This window comes from Mercenaria mercenaria, chromosome 4 (genome assembly GCF_021730395.1).
Source record: "Mercenaria mercenaria strain notata chromosome 4, MADL_Memer_1, whole genome shotgun sequence".
Taxonomy (NCBI): domain Eukaryota; kingdom Metazoa; phylum Mollusca; class Bivalvia; order Venerida; family Veneridae; genus Mercenaria; species Mercenaria mercenaria.
The window spans coordinates 55017575-55042422 of record NC_069364.1 but is presented as its reverse complement, the minus strand read 5'-3'; the positions used below and the strand labels follow the sequence as shown (position 1 = coordinate 55042422).

At 33.9% G+C, this 24848-nt stretch overlaps 1 protein-coding gene across 1 annotated transcript; it reads left to right on the top strand.

Moving 5' to 3' along the window:
• On the top strand, positions 1 to 9148 carry LOC123551776 (frizzled-4-like). The gene has a single exon (XM_045340970.2). The coding sequence runs from the start codon at positions 557 to 559 to the stop codon at positions 2270 to 2272; it is 1716 nt and encodes a 571-aa protein (XP_045196905.2). The 5' UTR covers positions 1 to 556; the 3' UTR covers positions 2273 to 9148.
• The last annotated feature ends 15700 nt before the right edge of the window (positions 9149 to 24848 follow it).

Genomic DNA, 24848 nt, shown 5'->3' with positions numbered 1-24848 from the left:
TAGAGATATGAAGGCTGAAATGGACACCTCTTCATGATTGACACCCGCTGACATGATTGATAGAGTAGCGCTGTTAACCCGCTAAAACGCTGGGCGGAGCAGACGACAGTCGCTAATGCTTGTTATTGGTTGACTCCGTTCTACATGGGATACACCACATGTCGGACTGTTTTAATACAGCTTACACGGTTTACGATAGATAATACTTGAATGCTACGCTCGGAATAAGATCCTTGCTGTGAGAGTTGTTCGGTCTAGTTTCATATTCGCATAATAAACTGGAGTTGTTCCATGTAAACTTTAGGAAGGAGTGTTTTAAACAGTATTGTTAAAGATAGCGTTGTTTAGTTTTAGAAAAGAAAATGGGGACAGCGGACATACAATGTACAATGAACTGGATAAGAACAAACTAGGATGGAATTTAACGAAGATAATTTTGAAGCTGGCTTAATGCCATGTTTATGTGTAGACGAACGGTGATTGTTTTTAGTGGGATTTGCAGTGGCAGTTCTTTACAGCCTTTTCATGACTGATTTATAGTATACAAGTGAAGAGAATGGCCGCGGCAGGTGTAACAATAACAGTATTGTTGTTATTTCTCTCGTGCTCGTTGTGCACGAGCGGGAGAACGGAAGGGACTGGTATTGTCAGGTCATGCGACGTTATTAAACTGGACCTTTGCAAAGACCTAGGATACAAAGTTACGGGTATGCCTAATGTAGTCAATCATACGAATGTCAAAGATGCCGAGTTGACTTTGCAAACTTTTTCACCTCTCATACAGTACGGATGCTCCAGTAATTTGAGATTCTTCTTGTGTTCGGCTTATTTGCCCATGTGTACACAGAAGGTCAAAACCACTATTGGACCTTGTCGACCATTATGTGAAAAGGTCAAAAGTAAATGCCAGCCAGTGTTAATAGATTTTGGCTTTCCTTGGCCAGATGCTCTGAACTGTTCGCAGTTTCCTGCAGAAAATAACCAAAAACATATGTGTATGCCAGGTCCAGATGAGGTCGAGGAAGAAGGTCATTCGAAACCACGAGAGAAAATCGGTTACACATCGTCAAAATACAATAGAGTGCCGTCAATCCAAGAGACAACACTAATAAAACCAAAAGAAGTTCCATGTGGACACTATAGTCATCCAGAGAATTACATATATATCAATAGAACAAAAAGGTGTGCTTTAAAATGTGATCAAAATGAGGCATTCACAGGAAAAGATAAATATTTTGCCGATATTTGGATGTCGATATGGGCAGGCCTTTGCTTTGTTTCAACTTTATTTACTGTTATGACATTTATAATCGACTCCCAAAGATTTAAATATCCTGAGAGACCTATTATTTTTCTATCAATGTGCTACAATTTCTACAGTATTGCTTATATAATTCGACTTATTTCGGGTCGCGATTCCATTGCTTGTGATAACATCGATAGTCATAGCAAAGTCAGAATTTTAATCCAAGAAGGCTTAGAAAATACAGACTGTGCCATAGTTTTCTTACTTCTTTATTTTTTCGGGACGGCAAGTTCCTTATGGTGGGTAGTTTTAACCTTAACATGGTTCCTGGCTGCGGGTCTGAAGTGGGGCCATGAAGCGATTCAACTCCATAGTACATTTTTCCATCTTGCTGCATGGGCTTTGCCTGCAATCAAAACTATTCTAATTCTTGTAATGAGAGACGTAGATGCGGACGAGTTAACTGGGATATGCTATGTTGGAAACCAAAATAATAAAACGTTAATTGGTTTTGCAATTTCTCCGTTGTTAGTTTATCTACTTGTCGGAACAAGTTTCATTATCGCAGGCATTGTTGCAATGTTCAATATTAGACGACGTGTTCGTAGTGATGGAGTACGGACGGACAAACTTGAGGTGCTAATGATTCGTATTGGAATATTCTCAGTGTTATATACAGTTCCAGCCATGTGTGTTATTGGATGTTTATTTTATGAATTTGTAAACAGAGATTCATGGTATTTCTCAAACAGTGATAGTTCACCAAAGATTGAAGTGTTTATGTTAAAAGTATTTATGAACCTTGTTGTTGGGATAACTAGTGGTATGTGGATTTGGTCCCAAAAGACCATCACGTCTTGGCAAAACTTCTTTACCAAATTGTGTTTGCGTAGAGACGACAAAAAACATGCAAAAACTTACACTGTGCCAGTGTATCATTATCAACAGATTCCAGTCAAAAACTCTCGAACTCTTCGACATGAGAAATCCAAACGGACAGATTCTAACAGCGGTACAATAGTGTAGTAAGACAACTAGAGCATTTAAAGTGCTATAAGCACACGTATCACGTGCAGATAGCATTTTAATGCTTTTATGATTAACAAAAATGCATTATAGAGTATCTCGATAGTATTATTTGTGTACTATTTTTGTAAAAAAAACTTCCCTCGTCATTTCAAAGGTGCCGTTTTGTTCTCATGTTGTCTGTGGTATCCGTGTTGTTTTATGTAAATGATCATCAGTTTTAAAAATGCCAAAGAGTTGAAATTTCTTATATACATGTACTTATATATACTTACTGTCTTTAGTAGTCGCTGCAAGTTCTTTTAATAATGTATGATACACCATTGGAACAACTAATGGAGTCGATATGACTGCCAACAGGGCCATCTGTTTTATCCAAATAATTCATAGTGATAAAACCTTTGTTGATCCCTAAATTTCAAATTTACTGGTCTTTTGTGACTCTTCTTTAACTATCACAATTGTCTTCGAAATTACTTTTACAACACGGTTTATACATATATTGTTTTCATCACCTCCAATAGTAACAAAAATCATTGAAGTCTCCGAGAATGATGATAATATTTAAGATAATTCTGATCTTTTGGATCACTTTTTTTTGTTCAGTGTTAACACCCCATACAGTATCAATTTTAAAAGCTAGATTATTTCCTTGTTTGGTCTGTTGTGCTTATATCTTTACCTTTGGAAAAAAAGTTTTTTACTTTTACATTCAACCATTAATTCCTCATATTTCAAATGTCAGACAGGGCTATAATTCAGATCACCAAAGAATATAAATTTAATGTTTGCTTGTCATTTTCTCTACCGAGATTCCTTTCAAATGAAGTTTGAAATCCGAATTTCATGTAAAATTGAATGGGACGGGTACCTAGACCATAAAACACTTATCGGTATTTACTCTTTCTAAATATACCAATTGTAAATCACACTGAATAGAATATATAACCATTAAAATTTGTCACTCGATTCATAAATCAATAAGTTATTGATGACTTTGACAGCTGTAAAATTATATACAGGTCACTACGTTTCACTAATTTTTGTCTTCGGTGTTAATGCCATGTCAGTTATTTCATACGGTTTGTTCTTGTGTTTATTTTCTGCTCTTGATTTTCAAGCGTTATAAAAGCTGTTTTTTGCTTTTTTCGGGTCATGAAATATCGTGCCATCATTTGTATGCATTGTCTTACTTTGAAGTTTAATTACATAGGAAACTTTAGTGTTTTTAAAGCAATATTGCCCTTGAAGGTTACACGTATTTTGGCTAACGTAGTCGGCTGTTTGACTGCTGTAATTGCCTTAACACTGTATCCCATATTTATATATTGATTATTCAAGTAACACAGGGCACTTTGGCTATTCTCAATTATTTGGTTTTATCACAAAATCTGTGTACATTTATCGTAATTACAATCTAATGGAAACAGACCCTCGTCATCTGTTGACAGTGTACTATAATTGCCTGGAACTTTTGATTCTTGGATATATTTAATCGATAAATCCATTTCAACCCTCTTTTATAACTACATAATCTTTATTGATTTGAAACGCTATGAATTGATTGAACTGTCAGACGGGACCTTGTTCAAATCCATGTGACAGAAATAGTTTTGTTGTTATATAAACGATCTTTGAACCTTTATCTCGCTTGTATCCATACTGATACCCTTTTGTCCAATTTTAAAAAGAAATTTATTTAATTCTATGCAGTTTATCTTACGGTTTTCTCGGAGAATTCGTTCGTGCCATCTACGTTTGTTGTTGTTGATCTCTACTTCTTCTACTGCAATTATAAAAGTTTATTCCGTGCTGTTTTAAAGGTGTTTTTAGAATCGTTTCAGATCTCCTTGCGTGGAATTTTGAACTGATTTAATTTTCTTTCGAACTGCAATATTTACGTAGGGTAATTATCGAAGTGTTGAGTGAGAATGAAATATACAAATTATCTTATAAACTCTTCCAGATCAGCAGCTAAGAAATGTAGTTTTAATGCAAAAACACTTCTGCTTCCGCTTATTTCCAGCAAACTACTATCTAATCTCTCACTGAAGGTTTTCTCAGCCACTTCAATTATTTCAATTTTAAAAACTGTAAACACTTTCTTCTTTAATGCATGAAAAGCAAAAAGACTCATTTTCAATAAACATTACATAGTTGCAAAGGTTAGTTTGAATATAAACCTACTAAATTTTCTCTTATTTCATTGCTAATTTGTTTGATTGTTTAATGGCTTCCCTGAGTATGATTTGGTAGCATTTAATATGCATCAGCAATGGCTTTTTTATTTGTTATATTCCTAGTCATAATACTTGAGGGCTTAAGGACTTATATTGTTATGAATTGCTTTATGTGACTCGTTTACACAGCACAGGTTCAACTCATCAAAACTCTAAGGGTATACAGAAGGTCGCTTGTAAAGTTAATAACGAGCTGGATGTGTGATCCCGAGTTAGATGCATGAAGGATTAATTAGCGATGATATAGCGCTACTTCTCTTTATTGACATCCTGATAGATTATTATTGCAGCGTTTCAATTTATGGTCGGATTACCCTGACTGACATTTTATTGCTATATCTACCTTCTGCTTTTCCGATTTTCGTCAACTGGCAGAGGAATGGTTTTATATTTTGCTCGCAAGAGTAATAAAAAATTTCTCCATGCAGCTGCGAATAGGAAATGATTATAAATTTGCCAAATGTTATCGGTATACTTGAGGATTTAGAAATAAAACATTGTTCTAAAACTGTCAAACAGGGCTATCATTTTTATCTTGCATTCTCAAGTGGGCTCCTCCAAAAGGTATTTGCATATTTATAGTAAACAAAGGAAAACTGCGTTCGATCTAAAATTATGAAAAATATGCAATAAAAGTAGTCAGCCTCGTAATCCGCGTTGTGATTCTCACTACAAAATCGAAGATGTTGGTTATTAAAATTTTAACTTGATAGATCATTTTGGCGGTAACTCGTCTTTATGCACATGGCCTTTTTTGATTTATGTAGTTAAGATCTTGTGCATATGTTATCGCTACCTCTAATCGTCTTTACTGGCTATACATGTTTTCTAGCAGAAAAAAATAACTGCGAACCCCATATCCTCCAGAATATCTGAATCAGATCTCTCCAAGACGTTGTTAAGCTTTTCCAGACCAGCTCTGCTTTATGTTTTGACTGCTGGAAATGATTATTTTAGACACGGTGGTCGGTATGATTGTTAACAAAAGCATTAAACTCGTGCTGATGCACGTTTTCAAAGTGGCGGTGTGCATTAAGATATAGATGCATTTGAGAATAAAGTTATGTATAAAATAATCTTATCTTATATCCCGTTCAGCATCGGAATGTATCTTACACTTAGCTTGCATATCTTAGCTACTGAAATTAGAAATGGGTTTTTGGTTTGTAAATAATCAGTTGGAAATTATGTTCTAATAGATTTTCCTTGTTGTACTACAATGTTTTCATATTTGTTGCAATTGTAGAACGGTTCAAAAATCATGTTTAGTGCTAATGCATTGCAATTTAACCTTTTCCATTTTTTCTCTTGTACCCTTTTCTTTTGAACTGTTTACATTATATCCTAATCTTATCGGGTGCTACGCTATTATCGTTTAAGTATCAGGAGTATTCAATGTATTTTCAAGTCATACACCATTTCTTCTCTTAGGAGAAAAACTACGTTAAATGCTTGTCTATAATATTCTACTTAGAATGTTTTGCCTCATATTTTATTTTAACATTTTACGTCACCCACTGTGAAGCTTTTTAACTGACATTTTTACTCCCGTTTTCATATATCATTTCCCCAAAGATTATGCATTCAGCAAGTTTGTAATTTTTGCTTGGTCTGTGTTAAATTGCATTTTCGGGGCGTATTTTCAGCACTCACTTCTGTCTTGTTTTTATTTCAAGAATGTGGTGTGTTTTCAGAACAAATTAAATAGATTACGAGTTCCAGTTCAACACATTGTTTATTTCAATCAGTGTATGTAAATTATCTGTGTTACGGAAAACATCTAAATGTAAATTTCGATGTTCTTTTCACTAGTGGGAAACGTGTTTATGAATATTTTCAATTGTTTAGCGTCATAAAGTAGCGGTATAAGAATTGTGTCATTAATCATGAACCCTTTTACCACCTGAACATTACATTCTATGTTACAGCTACTCTTTCTTTTAACCCTTACCCTGCTAAATTTTTATAATGAACTTGTCCATCTTTCAATTTGGACAGTACCATTGACAGTTAAAAGGGGTGCTTACCAAAAAAATACTGTATGGCGAACAGTGCAGATCTTGATCAGACTGCACGGACGTGCAGGCTGATCAAGATCTAAACTGGTCGCAAAGGCAGAATGAATTGTGTCCAGCATGATAAGAGTTAATATTTATACTTAATTGAACTTTCAACAATGGAAATATTTATTGCTGTTAATATATTTCAAATCTTATAATGGTATAATGGTTTGGCCATATTAACAACAACTGTTTTCCTGATAAACACAAACATGTCGAGAATTAGTAATCTCCAACCAATAATTAAGCTTAATTTTGTAAATAAATATCAGTTTATTAGCCTTTCTTTGTCCGAAATGAAATGGAAAAGCTGTTATTTATAAGATTGGTGGTCTGATCTATAAAAGAAGTTGACACTTCACCAAAACTGAATCAATTTTCTGAAATATGTTGCTTATTAACTAGGCGTACTACGCTCTCAATGTCAAAAAGATTACGGTCTAATTTATTCTGGTGTTTTCTATGTACCCCGCAATACTTATTCATGTTCTATGTGTGTATTATGAAGAAATCCGACACCTGGGCTAAAACCTATGAAAGAATTTTAAATACTAAAATATGATATGCATCTTCCGTGGCCGCTCTTGATATACACTGTCCTACGATAATTTCTTTGCCGTTTTATGAAATTTAGTTTATACAAATTTATTTATATCGCAAAAGATATGCATGTTCTGTCTTAAATGTTTAATTCTTATGCATACTTTTTTGCTTTGATAAGGCAGTGAGATCCTTAATGAACAATATAAACTTCATGGTCAGCAGTATGCAATGTATGAATAATTACAAGAACTTGACAGTGTTACGGAAAATAATAAAATTTTGGAAGCCGAGAATGCAACCAAGTAAGGTGATGATACAGAATCGGCTTTGATTGCATATGTTCATGAGAGGTGGTGAAACACTCAAACTTTAGACTCTTCCACTCTGAATTTTAGAAAGCTCTTCGACTTTCATGGTTACTAAAAGTGTATACATATTTCCCTATCTGTTGTTTAGTCTGCTGTTTACAAAAATATTGTGTATTTTGATCATTTGTCAAGGTGTATCGCAGCATTTGGAGGGTACAATGATCTTAACTGTAAGCGTGTAAATTCATTATGTGTATAATTGTGTCATTTTGTTATGGTAATTAAATTTCGTTCGGCTTCTTTAATACAGTATTAATGTATGATTCATTCGGTATTACATGAATGCCCTTTTATCACTAAATGGGATTTTTTCATCCTTTCAAATGTATTCACTGTTAGGTACGGTTTTAAATCTATATCATTAATACTGTATTATATTTCATTTTAATGAAACAAAATTCTTAAACCCAAATACGTTAAAGTCTCTTTATTATATTGATACTCTATCTCTGCTTCCCGGTCCAAATAATTAGAATTAATAAGTCAAGGCTTTAGTACATGAAAACTTTATTTGTAACTGTTTATTCTATATAGATAAATTCTTTTTGTGTCGGCAGATGGTTATATCAGTTACGTGGTAGTTAAAATCCAAAACGTATAGCTTCAGATAGGAATCTTTCCGTCTGACCCTAAGGATTAATTTGGTTTGGATTTCCAAGTTTATATTTCATTTCTTCACTGTTACTATATACGTCACGCATTGCTTCGTGAAAATTTAAAACATCATGCAAACATTTCGCGGTAGGTCCTAGATGACATCTGAATGAGGCAACATTTCATCCGACACTAGGCAAGTAATAGCTGGGCTATTTACCGTAATCTGTTCTGGCTTATTTCAGCAATGTATACTGCACTTGTAATTATATATTTAAAATGGCATGAATTCAGCTTTGTCAAACGTGATGTCTTCCTGCTGTTACGTTGCCAAGAATTTTGTTAGACGAAATGTCGTGCATTTAAGTGCTGAAACAATATTAACGAATGGTATTTTCAATATTTTGCTTATCTTCAAGAATTTTAATTATTACTAAATATTCAGCAAGATTTTTTTCTGATCTTTATTCCACATTCAGCACAATACACATAAACGTGATTTATGTCATCTTTTTTTTTCTCAAAATTCTTTCTATTAAAAATAACATTTTCTTATTCAGGTTGTTTTTTTTTAAATTTCAGTTTGACAGTTTTTCTATGAGAACTGTAAAAATGCAGATTGTTTACTGTTCAGAAACGAGTACAATTATGTTTAGCACTAAATATATTCTGAAAACGGCTGTTTTAGTAGCATTATTGTATAACTTGTACAACACAGTGTTTCGTTAAAATATTTTTACAGTGAGTTGTTACATTTCTTAGTATTACTGTTTGTTTTTCCCTTTTGCTATGTCAAAATCTGTATAAATTTATGATTGTTCTTTTCTGCAAACGAGATCGAGTATACCACATATTAATGTAGAAATTAAATATGTATGTCGGCAAGACAATTATCTTACCGTTAAATTGATAAGCACGTTTACAGATTCCAACACGTTGTATGTATTATGAGAAAATCTCTCAGCATTTATATAAAATTCAGGGCATCAACTTGTACCATATATATGTGTTAATTGAATGTTTTGTTATTTATATGATGAAAAAAAATAAAATGACTACAATATTAAATAATACGTGTTTATATTTTTATTCTCTTGAGTTAACACCAGCGGAGAAATGTCCCGTTATTTGATTACTTTTAGAGTTTCTAAAAGTTGAAATTTTGCATTTTAGATAATAATAGTTTATGATAATGTTTGATATACAGTTAGTATATAAAAACTGCAGTATATTCAGATCATGGTAATATAAAAACGATGTTTTAAACCATAATACATGTAACGCATTAAGTATTATGATAAGGGGAAATGGTTGCGGTTTGATACCGCAATTTATAAGTACATCATCAAGAGCATAGAATGTTTGAGGTCCTGGTTCCGCTTCACTCCTCTCTATTTAAACAAATATTTCCACACTGGTTCCAGGTTTCAGAATCGTGCCAGTGTACTGGCAAGCTTTTTATTAGGATTTAATTACTTGTTTTTTACATTTAAAAATTACAAAATAAAATTTATAAATATTGTGAAGTGTGTAAAAGCATTGTTGATGTTTATGGTCATGTACATACTTCTTGCTGCTTCGTGTGTAATAAAGAAAAGTATAGTAATATTCCGAATATACTGAGAAATGAATTCACTTCCTCACAACGTTGATTTGTAACGATATAGCATGTCCAACCTTAAGGCCATAGCATATACTGCGGAGTGAACAGAAGCTGAACTTCGGGGTCTTTGATTTGTAATTATTTTCCCATACAAATATATTTGATAAACGTTTAGCCTATATGATAGCTGATGTCAAATTGAAATGGTTTAATAAGCACTTCAGCATTTCGTATACTGTCTCTGAAATTATCAATTTGCTTCTAGACGTGTATGAATACAGAAGAGCAATTCCTTACGATTGTTCTCAATTTAGCTAGCATCATTATAAGGATCTTACATGTCTGTCTCTGTAAGACAGGGTTTTCCTAAACCCGAGGGATAGTGTGAAATGTAATACCGAGCGCTAGCGAGGTTTTTTATCCACGCTGCTCCGAGTAGTATGAAAACAATAGACATATATCATTTTTCTTGCCTATCGTTAATATTATTGCAATATTTTCAAAGATATTGTAAACTTAAATCATGTCGTCAATATGCGCATGTGTAACGTATCCAAGGGAAAAGATAAGTTGATCTCATACGCGGATAACATTGTCTTTCCCCGCAAGGTTAGCAAAAAACAAAACCTACAACTGCGCAAGTATTTGTCCCTTTACTCACATAAACTTCAGACATAAAATTATTACTGTACTACCAACACCATTTGGCCAGTTGTGTAGTTATTCAATAAACAGTGACAGATGTTTGATTTAAGGTGCAATAGCTGACTGTAACATATTTTGATTGCGATAGATAGTCGATGCAACAAAAGAAGAAAAAATGATATATTTCATTCCTTTACCGAAAGCCATATTCAGTAATTTATAAACACGTGATATAAAGACACGGATTGGATTGGAACATAGAGAACCAAAATCCGGATGGCCTCTGCGAGGGTGGTCTCTAGTTGCGAAAGCACCATTTGTTAAATTCGACAAATCTTTTCCCAGGGGATTAATATTCAGAAAGATTTTGCCTCATATTAGTAATAACATTAAAAGGGTAGACTTCTATATTAAAATCACCTGGGAGTACTCCTCTTGACACCTAGCTCGTTAAAATAATTCTAATAAAGGATTTGCAGTGAAGAAAATTATATTAATTACTTAATATAATGATTCCATGGCAGTTATCTGGCATATCAAGTCAAACTTACGTCTTTCCTCATCCATTACTTGTGTGCAAAAAACGAAGGCGCCTTCTTTTCCGTTTCGCCTTGCAGAGAAATCTCATATACGAAATTGACAAAACTGCCTCGGAGAATAAGTCTATTATGATTTAGAATTATTTCAATGTGAGTGCTCGTCTTTGAACTTACAGTGATTCCAAATACTCATATGAAATTATTTGAATATTTAGCGGCGTTCAAGAAAAGATATTGCACACTGATAGAAAAGTAACAATTAAAATTCTTGCCAGTGAAGTGCACGTAATGTTACTGTTATGCCCGTAATATCCGGAAAAAGTATTTTTTTTTAGATGAGATTGATAATCAATCAACAAGCCGAAAGACAGATAATCTTTACGGTGTAAACATGGCATCAGACTAAACTATAATCCAGTCAAATAGTGAATCAAATAAAAAGACAGAAACATAGAAACACCAGCGTTAATACGAGTTCCTGAAGAGGTAAATAGCCTTGATCACAGCGCACAAACATTTCAACAGACAAAATTTGAACAAAAATGATTCAATGAAAATTTCTAGGAAAATCGACCTCTCAACAAACAAATCAAAAGATGTGATATGATGTGACTGAATGGCCATGAATGATCAATTATGCATTAGATAGACTTAATTAAAGAGACGTTGTGATCAGTTTAAACAGCCAATGTCTTTAATGGCAATGTAACATTTTGAACGATCTGTGAACATGTTAGCCAATAGCCTGTATAAAATCATTTAGTCAAACATTACATGCAGTGAAAACTATTCAGCATTTTGTTTAAACAAACATACCAATAGTATCACCAACTTACAGAGGTATTTGTAACGTATCGATCAACCTTAATAAACAAAATTTGGATGCCAAGAAAAGCTGAGCTGATAAAATGGTGCATGTTTCCAGCTTCTGATAACAGCAAAGATACCACGAATCGTTCTTTATCTCAGCTATTTGGTAAGATATGGCTACATGGCTTCCAGGACATTGCGGGAATTGGAGAAGCGGCTAAATGTCTGGCTGAAACATACACGAATCCAGAGACAGAGTTTTATAAAAACCAAATTATGAGACTAAGGAGTTCTTTATTAAGGTTACATGCTAAAGAGTAAAAACTGTAAAGTTTATGTAATATGTTTTGATAAAGATAACGGGATATAAATCATAAACACTTTTTGGTTAAGATTTTTGAAGACATATTTCCTGATATTTTCTCGGAAGTAGAGCCACTGCCCTAATTCCGTTAAATAAAGCAAATTGAATATTAAAACGCTTAGACTAAATATTTGGTGAGAGGTAATAATAAATGAATTTGTTATAATTATGCATGCTACCGACGTGCAGTTGTGCTTTTCCAGATGTGTGCATTTGGGCGAATCAGTACATTACAACATGTCTGTTTTAACATGGTAGATATAATGACACAGCAAGGTCCAAGGGAACAGTTGCCCTTTTGATCTGCTAATTGCTTTACTAGTGAATCTGTCATGTTTTGAAACACTGTTTTAAAGGTATGCTAGACCCAAGTTTCATATCTGAAAGAAGAAACAATTTCTACATAAAGGTTATGTAAAAATAAATTTGACATGTTTTTATGCATGTATTTTTCTAGTACTATGCACTACACACTTAATACGTCGTACAGCTAAGACAGTATATATGTGTACTACCATAAAAAATGGAAGCTTTTTAGCGAACGACTGTTAGTTCACATTTAATTATGAATGTAGTTCTACATAAACATTCAATTGATATAGTATAGTTAAATAAATAATTATGATGAGGACTTTTTACAAAATTCAAAATTAATATAATTTAGTGAAAGAATGGCACTGGATATCTTTAAATACTAAAAAGATTTAAAATTACCAAATTCATCGTCATTGTGTCGTTCATTTTATAACTAAATGCACACAACTTGTCAAAAATGACACCACTTGTGCTGACTTGGTTTATTTGAATATAGGCTGTTGTATTTTACAATTACACTGGTATATCATAAACTTAATAACTCATTAAATTTCATAATGTTAGATATAAAATGACAAAAATAGAACCGAAGTTCATATTATTCACACGAATACAGATATGTCGGAAAGAGGGATAAGAAAATATGAACATTCTGTTCCTTATCTAAGTAGATTCTTTTATAACATACAAACATTTAAATGAACTCGAACTGACATTGACCATCTCAAAATAAGGAAAATATCCAATAGAAATAGCTATCTATGTTTTGGAACGCGAAACCGTCTACAACCGTTTCTATGTTTACGTGTAAATTATATATTTGCACAAAATACATAGAAAACAAAATCGGGACAAAACGAACAAATATGGGAAAACAGTAGGGCAATGCATTGAAACGATCAGTGGCAAACAACACCGCTTAATTTAGCGCGCTAAAAACTTTGTTCATAATCCCAATATGTTCCACATTTCTGGTCAGTGTAAGTAGAAATTATCCCTGCCCTGTAATCCCTGACACACGTAATTATAACAGATGAAAAGAAATAGAAACCACAAAATGCTCGCGTAATAATTCAGAAAAACAAATTTAATGACGCATATTAAATTACGCATGAACTCATGTACATAATACTCTGCTTCCCACATGTATCTGGGCGAGGGCTCCAAGATTCTTGTTATTGCCGCAGCATCCAGTAAATATCTGGAGGGATGTCCAAAGATACTGGTTGCTATAACCAGAATTTTTGGACTCCCTTCCCGTCGCATCCAATATATTCATGTACGAGTGGTTTGTAGCCGCCGTATCCAGCATATATCTGGACGGGAGCTCAAACATTCTGGCTATAGCCGCCACATCTAGCAAAGATCTAACGTGAGTTAAAAGATTCTGGTTATAGTCACCACGTCCAGCATATATCTGGACGGGGATTCAAAGAATCTGGTTAAAGTTTCCGCATCCATCTTATATCTGGACGAGAGCTCTAAGATTCTGGTTAATGCCACCGCCTGCAACATATAATTGGACGAGCGCTGATAGATTCTGGCTATAGCCGCCGCATCCAGCATATATCTTGACGAAAGCTGCAAGTTTCTGAAAGCTCAAAGCCGTCGCCTCAAATATATATCTGGACGAGAGCTTCATGATTCTGGTTATAGCTGCTGCATGCAGCATATATCTGGACGAGAGCTTCACGATCTGCATGCAGCATTCATGATTTTGCTTATAGCTGCTGCATATATCTGGAGGAGAGATGGAGAAGATTATGGTTAAAACCGCCGCCTCAAAGATATATCTGGAGGACACCTCCAAGATGATTCTGATTATAGCTGCCGCATCCAGCATATATCTGGACGGGAGTTCAAATATTCTGGCTATTACCGTTATGGCGCTAAGAAAGTTTGCTCTACCATTTACGTCACTCAAAAGGACGCTAGTAGTGCTTTTGTACGTTAAACCTTGCTGCTTGTTTAAAATGGCAGAAATAAGAAAGCTTGTATTAACGTGTACGGGCACTTACGACTTTGATAATTGATTGTCATAGTCAGTATTGCAATATTTGTAAAACAATATGAGCCGCACCATGAGAAAACCAACATAGTACGTTTGCGACCAGCATCCATGCTGTCCGCTTTCAAAGCCTATTGCAATTAGAGAAACCGTTAGCGAACAGCGTGGACCCTGACCAGACTGCCCGGATGCGCAGGCTGGTCTGGATCCATGCTGGTCGCAAACGCACTATGTTGGTTTTCTCATGGTGCGGCTCATATGTTGTTCCAATCTAAAGTGTAGAGGTACATAGGTGGTTCAATTCATTTATAATTTTTCAAAACGTTTGTTACTGATCATTTCAATTAACCTTCAGGTTAAGCAGGAAATCTGCTTTAATTCAATAATACAACTCTTTCTTTCAAATGCAGGAGCTTGTTACGTCTAAAATTACCAGTATTGACAATAAATGTTTCGAATTTGAAAAACAAATAAAGAAATTTTTGACTTTTTTAAACGGTCATGTACAAAAATGGTGATAGCCTGCTAGTTATTATCCATGTTAAAGCAAATAGAATGTATGAATACAGCAATTTAAGAATACCATCATGATGATGATTTTTATTTATTTAATAAATGTATTGATTTGAGGAGAAGACGCAAAAAGCGCTTCTAATTTGCCGTTTTGACATGTACTTAATAATCTTTTTAACGTGATAAGGTTCTTTATTCGCAATGACTTACATAAAAAGAATATAATCTTACATATGTTAATTACTTAAGGTTGGTAACTGAAGAAATGCAAAAGCAAATGCAAAAACATATTAGAATGACTATTTATAACCGTTCATCTGTATTCACTGACTAAAGGAGAGCAAAACAAAAAAGAAAGTTTAAATTAAGTCGATTAAATACGACATATGTAAATATGTAATTAATATTGATTAATGATGTGAGATTCAAAGCAGAAAAAGCTTTATTAATCACAACAACAACAACACTAACAACAGCATAGCGTAAGAAAATCAAGATTACACAATGAAAGCCGTTAACAATCAGCAAGATGATAAAGATACTGTTCTAGAGGGTTTGAAAATCATACTGATGATCTGACTCAAAATGGTACCGACACGTCCTTTTTATCGTTTATACCGCTGGGCTTTATTCGGTGATTTATTTTTTATACCGCTGGGCTTTATTCAGTGATTAACTTACAATCAGTAAATTTTAATTGTGAAATAAGATCAAATAGGAAAATATTTTCTATTAATTTTGAAGTTTAAAATAAAATAATTTACATTGTATGATACTCCTACAAAGAATAATCTTAGTGGACATACACTCTAATGGTAAGAATACGTGATATATGAAGAATTATGAAAAGTAAGAACAATAGACAGAATATTTGTAGTGATATGTCTTGTATCTTACCTAAAAAGAGCTATTTCGAACCATTTCGCATGCTTTGTGTTGTCAGTAATGTACACTTCTTTGTTTTTCTTGTTCAGTGTGGTTCCCCGCCGTTATATATCTGAAATGCTGTTGAAAAACGGCGTTAAACCAAAAAAAAAAAAAAAAAATTGTTCTATGTGGTGGCGCTGACTGCTTCATACAGGTTGATCAGTACAAAAAAAATATGAATTAAAATTTGATTTTCAACTTAACTCATGCAACCAGTAGCTCGTCGAATTACTTCAAATGAAAAAAAAAACAAAAAAAAAAAAACAACAAGATATTGTTTCAGCATATCTTATATTAATTGAGGATAAAGTGTCAAGTTTTCAATTTAGTTTTAGAGTTTTTCACTTTCCGTGGGTTTCTAGTTTATAGGGCGGGTTCAACTGCAGTAGAGTTAGGCAGCCAGAAGCATTTAGCGCTTGACTTCAAATTCTCTGTATAATGGTTCCAACTAAAAGTGTTTTTCCAATGGGAGAATTATTTGTCACTTTAGTAGTTGAGAAGAAATTCTTCGAAATAAAGCCAATGAATAACGTTTTAAATAGGAAAAAACGAACAAAAAGGCAGGAAAATTATCCACTGGAAAATAGTAATATGTATAGCATTCTGATAACGCGATGGTAAGAAAATAGTCTCGTGTTTTACAATCTATTAGAAAATAACACAATATTTGATTAATTATAACGCAAAAGAACACAAAGATTAGCATATATAAGAAAGGGATTAAAATATGTTACAGCAAAACCAGACTAGCCCTATTGAAACAATAATTAATGCCATAAATTTTTAAACATATTTATTTCCAAACATGTGTTAGTCTCAAGGTCATTTACCTTTAACAACAGAAAAAAAATCCAATAGGAATTGTAATCAAATGGGAAAACTCCAGTAGTAATAGAAAAAAATCCAACAGGAGATACGAAATTTAATGGGATTAATCCACTAGTAAAAGAAAAAATACTATCGGACTCATGATATTCAATGGGAAAAATTCACTAGTAATGGAAAACGAGATATGACAGGGAGATCTGAACTCCAGTGAGAAATTTACCCCATGGGAAAAATGACAGTAACACAAGGGGAAAAATACAATGCTGGAATATTGCATAATAAGATGGAGGGAATGATAAAACAGGTGGAATGTATTACTTAAAAGAAACAAATACCTATTCAGAAAATATTTGTTGCAATCTAGTATAACTGATTATGAAATAGTTATATTCGTGCCTGGGATCCATAGGGAAATATCACTACGTACTATTGACAAATAGTTTGCAACAGCAGATGTATAATGGTTCTAACTTTGTTTTTTTTTTTCCAATGGGAAAATGTTTTATTGTCTATTCTCGTGATTACAAAATGGTTGTTAACAAATACGGAAATATATTAAGTTGTACTTCAATGTTCATATTAACAATATTGTTTTCATAACATGTAAAACAGCATATAAGAGAATTTAACCTTTAGCCTGCTAAATTTCTAAAATGGAATGATTCATCATTCAATTTGGGCAGTACCATTTATTATTCGATGGGATGTTCACTGAAAATTTACAGACTGAATCTGATCAGCCTGTACGGACGTGCAGGCTGATCTTGGTCTGCACTGGTCGCAAAGGCAAAATCCCTTGTCGCTAGCAGGCTAAGGGTTAAAGTACTTTTTTCTATATTGAATATAAGATTTAGTGTAAATAATGAAATGCGTTATTTTAGAATCAAGTTCATGAGAGGTAATGAAAATTAATGTACAATACCTCTCACACAACCTAGCACCGGCTTAAGCGAAATTCTATCACAGTGAAACTGTAAGTTCTCCAAGGTTCCAAAGGACCAAATATGGTGGCTGATTTCTGCCAAATTCGCCTTTTTGCTTTGTCGCCCGCGACAAAGCGAAAAGACGACAACGCGCCAAAACCAGAACTCTCGCCTTTTCTACCTGGCGTCCGCGACAAAGCGAAAAGGCGATAAAGCGCCAAAACCAAAAATCTCAAGGTAGCATCAACGACTATGTTGCAGTGAAATCAAATAGAAAACATTTTATTTTACAAGTTATACACCACTATTGTAGTCTTCATGGGTGGTAGTAGACATTAAAAAAAATGAAAATGTCTTATGTCAGGCCAGACGTGATTTTATGAGAAACGTTCATTGTCGGTGCAAATTTTGTTTCAAAACCTTTTTTTCAAAAATGAACATTTGTCTTTGTACATGAACATGTTACATTTCTTACAAACATATCCTGAAAGCTTTATAAGAACTAATGACGAAAATTAACGATATTGCTATTGTTTGGAAACGAAACTTCGAATCTGATGTCTAATTCTATTAAAACAGATTTTGTAGAGACAAATTTACATTTATGAAATATAAAAGCCAAATTCTATTTCACAGTTTAAGAATGCAATATCAATATTTGCACCAAATAGTTAATGAACAAGACAACGGACTACTGACTAAAGTTGAATCAAACAGTTTCATTGAAAATCATTATCACTAACGTACAGCTTGAGAAGCTTGCGAGATAGTTTAACATTCACTTGTTACCGGAAATGATTCTAGTGTTTTACGTGTACCACGCGGAAGCTGGGTTGTGCGAAAACATTTGTTTTGACACTTTCGTCAATTATTGTTTTCCTAAAGGAGGTCACAAGTAAATTGAATCACAATCATATTCTCATGACTATGTCTCAATAAGTCGACGCCTATCTGCAAGAGTTCTTGATGAGCTTTTATATCTTTAGCAAAGCAGCCATTATATTAGTGTATTACATATGGTATATATGTGTTTACAATACCTTAACTCATGTTATAGGTCAGGTTAATAGGCATTTTTTAACCTGGTCTTTCATTCAATTTGGGCAGTACCATTTATTATTCGAAGGGGCGTTCATTGAAAATTTATTGACTGAATAGCGAACAGAACAGTGCAGTGGTCTGCACTGGTCGCAAAGGCAGAATCACTTGCCGACAGCAGGCTAAAGGTTAAACAGCAGACATGAGATTTTATAAAGCGGAAATGCCTTTTACCCCTAATTACACATTAGAAGTCAAAAACAGAAGGAATGAAATATGTATTTGATAAATATAACAATTGCAGAAAAAAGTCTTTATTGTGTTAATTAAAACTAATACTATATGACTTGTATCGAAATGTAAAAGTAGTACAAACGTAAGTCCACTATAGAATGTCATTTCCTGGTAACCGTATTTTACCGACCGGTCATTAAACCCTAACATATTTTAAACCCTAACATATTTTGTAAAGTTAACAACAGCGTTACTGGCAATTTCTCGGATGAACTGACAACGAATGACAATTTTCAATGGCTTTTTAATTACCATATGAGCGCAAGTGTAAAATAAAACAAACTTACAATGCCATGATTCTTTCTTTCTTCTTGCTGAAAGGTGATAAAAAGGAAGCAAATAGTTTTAATTTGCGGAATATCAAATATGAATTATATAAATTGTATTTTTGCTCTTGACTTTGTCACCCGCTTTCCGCCCATACTTCATACTTTCATCATTTATAATATATTTCAATGCTTGGATGTTTTGTATATCACACTAAGGCTTAATTTCATTTAGCTATTTCACGCTATGTCAACTCATTTACTTAATTGAAAAAGTACATAATTATTCCATACTTTGTCTTTGTCATTTCCATTGCTCGAGGCAGGTAAACAAAATCCGTGTGTCACTCACGCCATTATAACTCATATTTCATGTCAAACGTTTCAGTTAAACCACGGCAAAAAATGCACTCGCATTTAAAAGCAAATCTTATGTTCTGAACTCAGTTAATCGCTTTGCGAATGATCTAGCTTTAAGCAGCATTAATTGCATAATACGTTTTCAATAAGTCTCATTAGAAAAAAACGGCACAAGAACGTTAGCGTGAATTTATTAGAGTATAATAAGTTTTTACTTCTAATACACATAAATAACGTTCGTGTATAATAGTATATACATTATTATTTATTACAAGTAACTGTCGACCAAAACGGACTGAAAATATATGAATTTAATTGCAATGGGTCATGGCACAATACTGCGTAAAACAAGAATAGAGATTCAATTGGAAAAAAAACATTTTAGAAGAACGCAGCTCCCTAAAACCCTTAAGCATTGTTCGTATGGATTAGTAGTGCATAAACATAGGTAAAGTAATATGTCGGGATAAAATAATAAAGTAGGGCGCTACCTTGGAACAGCCAGAGGGGAAAACAGCTTTAATCAGTTTGTTGTGCACACAATTTCGCTCTGTATACAATGTTCCAACGCTTCATTTGTAGGACTTTGGCTTTTTGGGATCATGAGGTACATTCAATTTTACTATATATTAGAATTCCGCTTGCTAAGGGCCGTGAGGGGTGTTGCACAATTCATTAATCTCTCATGAACAGACTCAATCACACCGAGTCTACTATTATTTACTTGGATGAGTTCCACGTTTCCAAAGAATCTTTTTATAGACTTTACTGACAGAAAGTGGTGCCAATTCGTAAATATCGCGAGTACTCAGCAAATAACAAATTTTTATTTATTTATTTTTTTTTTTTGTTGGGTTTAACATCTCATTGACATTTTTTCATAAGTCATATGGCGACTTTCCAGCTCTGATTGTGAGGAAGACCCCAGGTGCCCCCTTCATGCATTATTTCATCACGGGCTGGCACCTGGGTAGAACCACTGACCTTCCGTTAGCCAGCTGGGTGGCTTCTTTACATAAAAAAAATCAACGCCTTGAGTGTGGCTCGAACCCACATCAGTGATGGGCAAGTGATTTGAAGTAAATGACCTTAACCACTCGGCCACGGGGGGAGGGGGTCGATATATTTTTACGTTACAGATCTTTATTTAGGCAGATAATAATCTCCAGATTAAACTTCCGCAAAAATCTTTTCCATGGGCACTTTTAAAATATTTTCTTACTCTTACCTGCTAAACTAAATAACCCTGCTTAAATTAAACATCAGCATAAATTAAAATATGTTAATGATACAGCATATTTATTTTCAGAGATTGTTAACCTCGAAATTGAAACAATAGAACGACTACATCTTAATGGATCACATTTTCATGCGCTCTTAAGGTAGCCGTTTACATTCGTATCAGTTTTAAAGGTTCTTGTATAGGAATATAGCATCAACTGTTGTTTTTTTTCCCCTCAGCATCTTTCCCTTCAATGATCATTTTATACGTCTTCATACAATGATAATTCATATTTTTATCAAATATATATCTAAAGTCATTTCAAAGAGAGTGAAAGTCGTGCTGATACGTAGACGGAGCAAAACACGTCTTGACCTCCTTGACGTCGTAACATTTTAACGTCATAACGTTGTGACGTATTACAAAAACAAGACCAAAACAATGGCAAAATGGCCAACCGCTATAAATGTTATAATTTCATTACTCTTTTCTCAAGTTTGTGACCTTCATTTGATAAATTCGATAATAGAAATAATCAAAGTCTAATCGGTAAGGATGTATTCACCTGGGAAAAGCGATATCAACCTCGGGCTACACCACCTTCCGTCAATATCAATTTTCCAGGTAAATCCTCATACCAATACAAGTAAAAGGTAATCAGTTGAGGTCTATCAATGGGATATTGTATAGGTGAGTCAAGATGACATATATAGGAGAATTAACCTTTAGCCTGCTGCCTGCAAGGATTCTGCCTGACCAAGACCAGCCTGCACGTCCGTGCAAGCTGGTCATGGTCTGCACTGTTCGCTATTCGGTCAGGAAATTTTTAAGTGAACATCCGTTCGAATAATAAATGGCATTGCCCAAACTGAATGATGGACCTGTCCAATTTAGAAATTGAGCAGGCTAAAGATTAAACGAAAGTGTTTAATATTGTGAAATATCAGATCCATAATAGAGCTGATAATATGATGATAACAAAGCATTTGCGACGTACAGTTTTGCATAACCGGGTAGTCGTAAACCTTAATATTGACTTAAGATTGACAAGATTTATTCATGTCAGGTAAAAATTGAAAACAACAGTAACTGTATCATTGAAAAGTTTGTGAATGAATTTAGATGTATCATTACACAGACATTGTTCAGGTTCATTTAAGGTTCTTTTTCGATGCATGGATTGACAGATACAGTGACATTTATGTTCGCCTTGTAGACAAGTTATCTGCTTCTTAAGTTATGTCGTTTGATTTAAACCTGGTTGCAATGTTTTGTTGTTTAACTTAAATCTTGTTGTTTAACTTTAACATGGTTGCGTTGTTTTGTTGATTAACTTAAACCTGGTTGTTTAATTTAAACCCGATTGCGTTGTTTTTTGTTTAACTTAAACCTGATTGCGTTGGAGTGGATAGGCATTAATGCAAACTTCTTTTTCTTTCCTTTCACTAGATGAGTTTCGATACTTTCTGTGTTATTTCTTTAAAGTATAAAGCACTAAGATATAACAGAAAAGGCAGAATAAAACCAAAACACACACTTTAATTAACAAACTCACACTGTGTAAAACGTTGCAAATTAGTATTCAAAGCAACATAAGTAATACAGTTAAACATGTCAGTACTATTTTGTCTGAACAACTATCACATGATTACACAATAACAATTACAAATTTGAATATATAAGACCTATCGCTAGTCGTTAGTAGGCCTACTGGTCAAGTGGGTAAGCAAAGTTTAAATACATGTACGTTCATTTTTCCTTGTTTACAGAAGTTATGATGCAATTTTCCATCTCATTGATGAAATTCGAGTTCAGTCACCACATAGTTTCGGTTATTTCAGAGAAAACAAACAACAGTTCACTAATTGATGTATAGTATGTATGTAATTCCTAAAACAGTTTAGGTCCCCCAGTAAGATACCTTTATTTGCACGAATCGTCTTTTACAAAAAAAAAACAAAGAAAAATATCAAACAGGGAGTGCCACGCACCAAAAGCGCAGTCTCCTCAAAACGAACCCCCCAGCACGCAAAGGACAAAACGAACAAAACACACACACACGCACACTCAAAGCCAACACATAAGGACAAGACGAATAATAAGCATACACACACGCGCGCACACAAAGTTAACACACAAGGACAAAACGAACAAACAAAGGAACACAGTGGGGCACCGCCTTGGAACGGTCAGTGGCAAAAACACCACTGGGGAGCTTAAACCGGTTTATGGTGCGCACCCAACCTCACTCTTACCCCCACCATGTTCCAAAGACATGGGACAGTGTAAATAAAAGTAATCCCCTCCAGGTGAATCTCTAACACACGTAATGGAAACAAAAAGGCATGGCATGTAAAACAAAAAGGCATGAATGAAAAAACCTAATCTCAAGGACCATCTTGTTGTAGGAAAAGACATACAAAAGAGATTTTTGAAAAACATATGTTAAACAGTTAAAATCTTAATGTCAGACAACGAAAACGTTAAATTGTTTCATTTAGAAAATAGAACAGACCATATAGTTTATTTTCACATATACATTTATTTAGTGCGTAATCGGCAACATACACATATAATACCATATTTACAAATACAAACATTTACGTAGTCAGTGACTAGTTTACATATTTCAACACAAGTCATGTGTCACTAAAACAACTGATATAAAACATACTGAGTTGGATAATTATCAAAATAGAAAAAGTATTGTTTTGAAATCCAAAGTACACAGAAGTTTAAATAAAACATGCAAATAAATGGTTACTTCGAAGTCAAACATCAATTGAATTTTGTGCGATTTTTCAAAAGATAATTGTCTTTATATCATTAACATGCATACCACCTCAAACAATATGTCGGCGCAAGGGCCTTATGTAATGTGGCAGAACAACGTATCAACATTAAAAGCAATAAAATGCTTCGATATCATTTGTCTTAAAATGGAGATTAAGGGGAAAAAACTATTATGCACACCTTTCTTTGCAATGAGTATAAAATAAGTATTAATTTAAGATTTAAGGATGTCTGCACGACCAGCTTGTGCACATGCCTTTGTTGTAAATACATATGTCTGTCAAAATTATGAATGCTTGTCGGGCTATTAATCTTCTTTCTGTGTCATTTTAACATTTGACATGAACCAGGCTTTGGGACAGACAGAAATGTTTTAATCTCTAGGCTTGATAGCATGGAAAAAAAACTCTGTTTAATACGACAATGTACACTCTAATATTATTATGAAAGGTCATTAAGAATAATAAAAAATCAGTATACAGTCACTTTAGTTGGCGTATAAAAGTTTTATGCTTGAAAGGTTACTGAACATTATTAATTAAAAAGTATACGAAAAAATGTGTTCATCATACGCGTTAATAAATAAATGTCAAACTTTTTACTAAGAAGACTCTTACAACAAGGGCGGATTGAAACTTCCCTTCCTTTGAAGTTCATGGCCTGTAAGAGTTAAAATATGCCCGAAGGTCTAGATAAGTTACACCCAGATTGCTACAGGGTCGGTATTTGCAAAAGGAGACAGTATGTCAAAGAGATTATTAATTATCCGCCTCTAATGGACATGACCTTTTTCGTTAATAGATATGCTTCAAAACGATAAATGAGACTTTCATATATGAGGCATATTTATCCTTTTCGAACGCCTCTCGTATGAACTTTTACCGAAACTGACCTAACCAAACAATGGTGTTTCCGTACATTGCATAAAGCGCAACATTTTAGAGATTCTGTTTGCATATGCAGCTGCTTGAAATAGGAACGGTTTAAACTTAGCTACAAACAGTCCATATTTTGGCGTATTACTATACTGTAGGAAGTCATGCCATCTATTATTGCTCAGATGGCTGTCAAAAGTGACATGTCACTACCAATGCTGGATACGTCCGTTAGAGAACAAGTAAACTATAGTCATCAGAATTCTTAGAGCAGGAATACAGTTATTTTTAAGAATGTCGTCCATCAGCCAGATGACTCCAATCGTGTTTGAGCTATTACTGAAAGAATTCTGCAGATTTCAACATCCAAAGCATTTGTAAAACACCTTAGTTTACCAGATAGAAATATATATTGTACAGGAGGAACCTTTCTGTTAAAATGCAAATG

Bases quoted from the DNA above. Each gene is read 5' to 3' on its own strand.
- LOC123551776 (XM_045340970.2), top strand. From the start codon at position 557: ATGGCCGCGGCAGGTGTAACAATAACAGTATTGTTGTTATTTCTCTCG.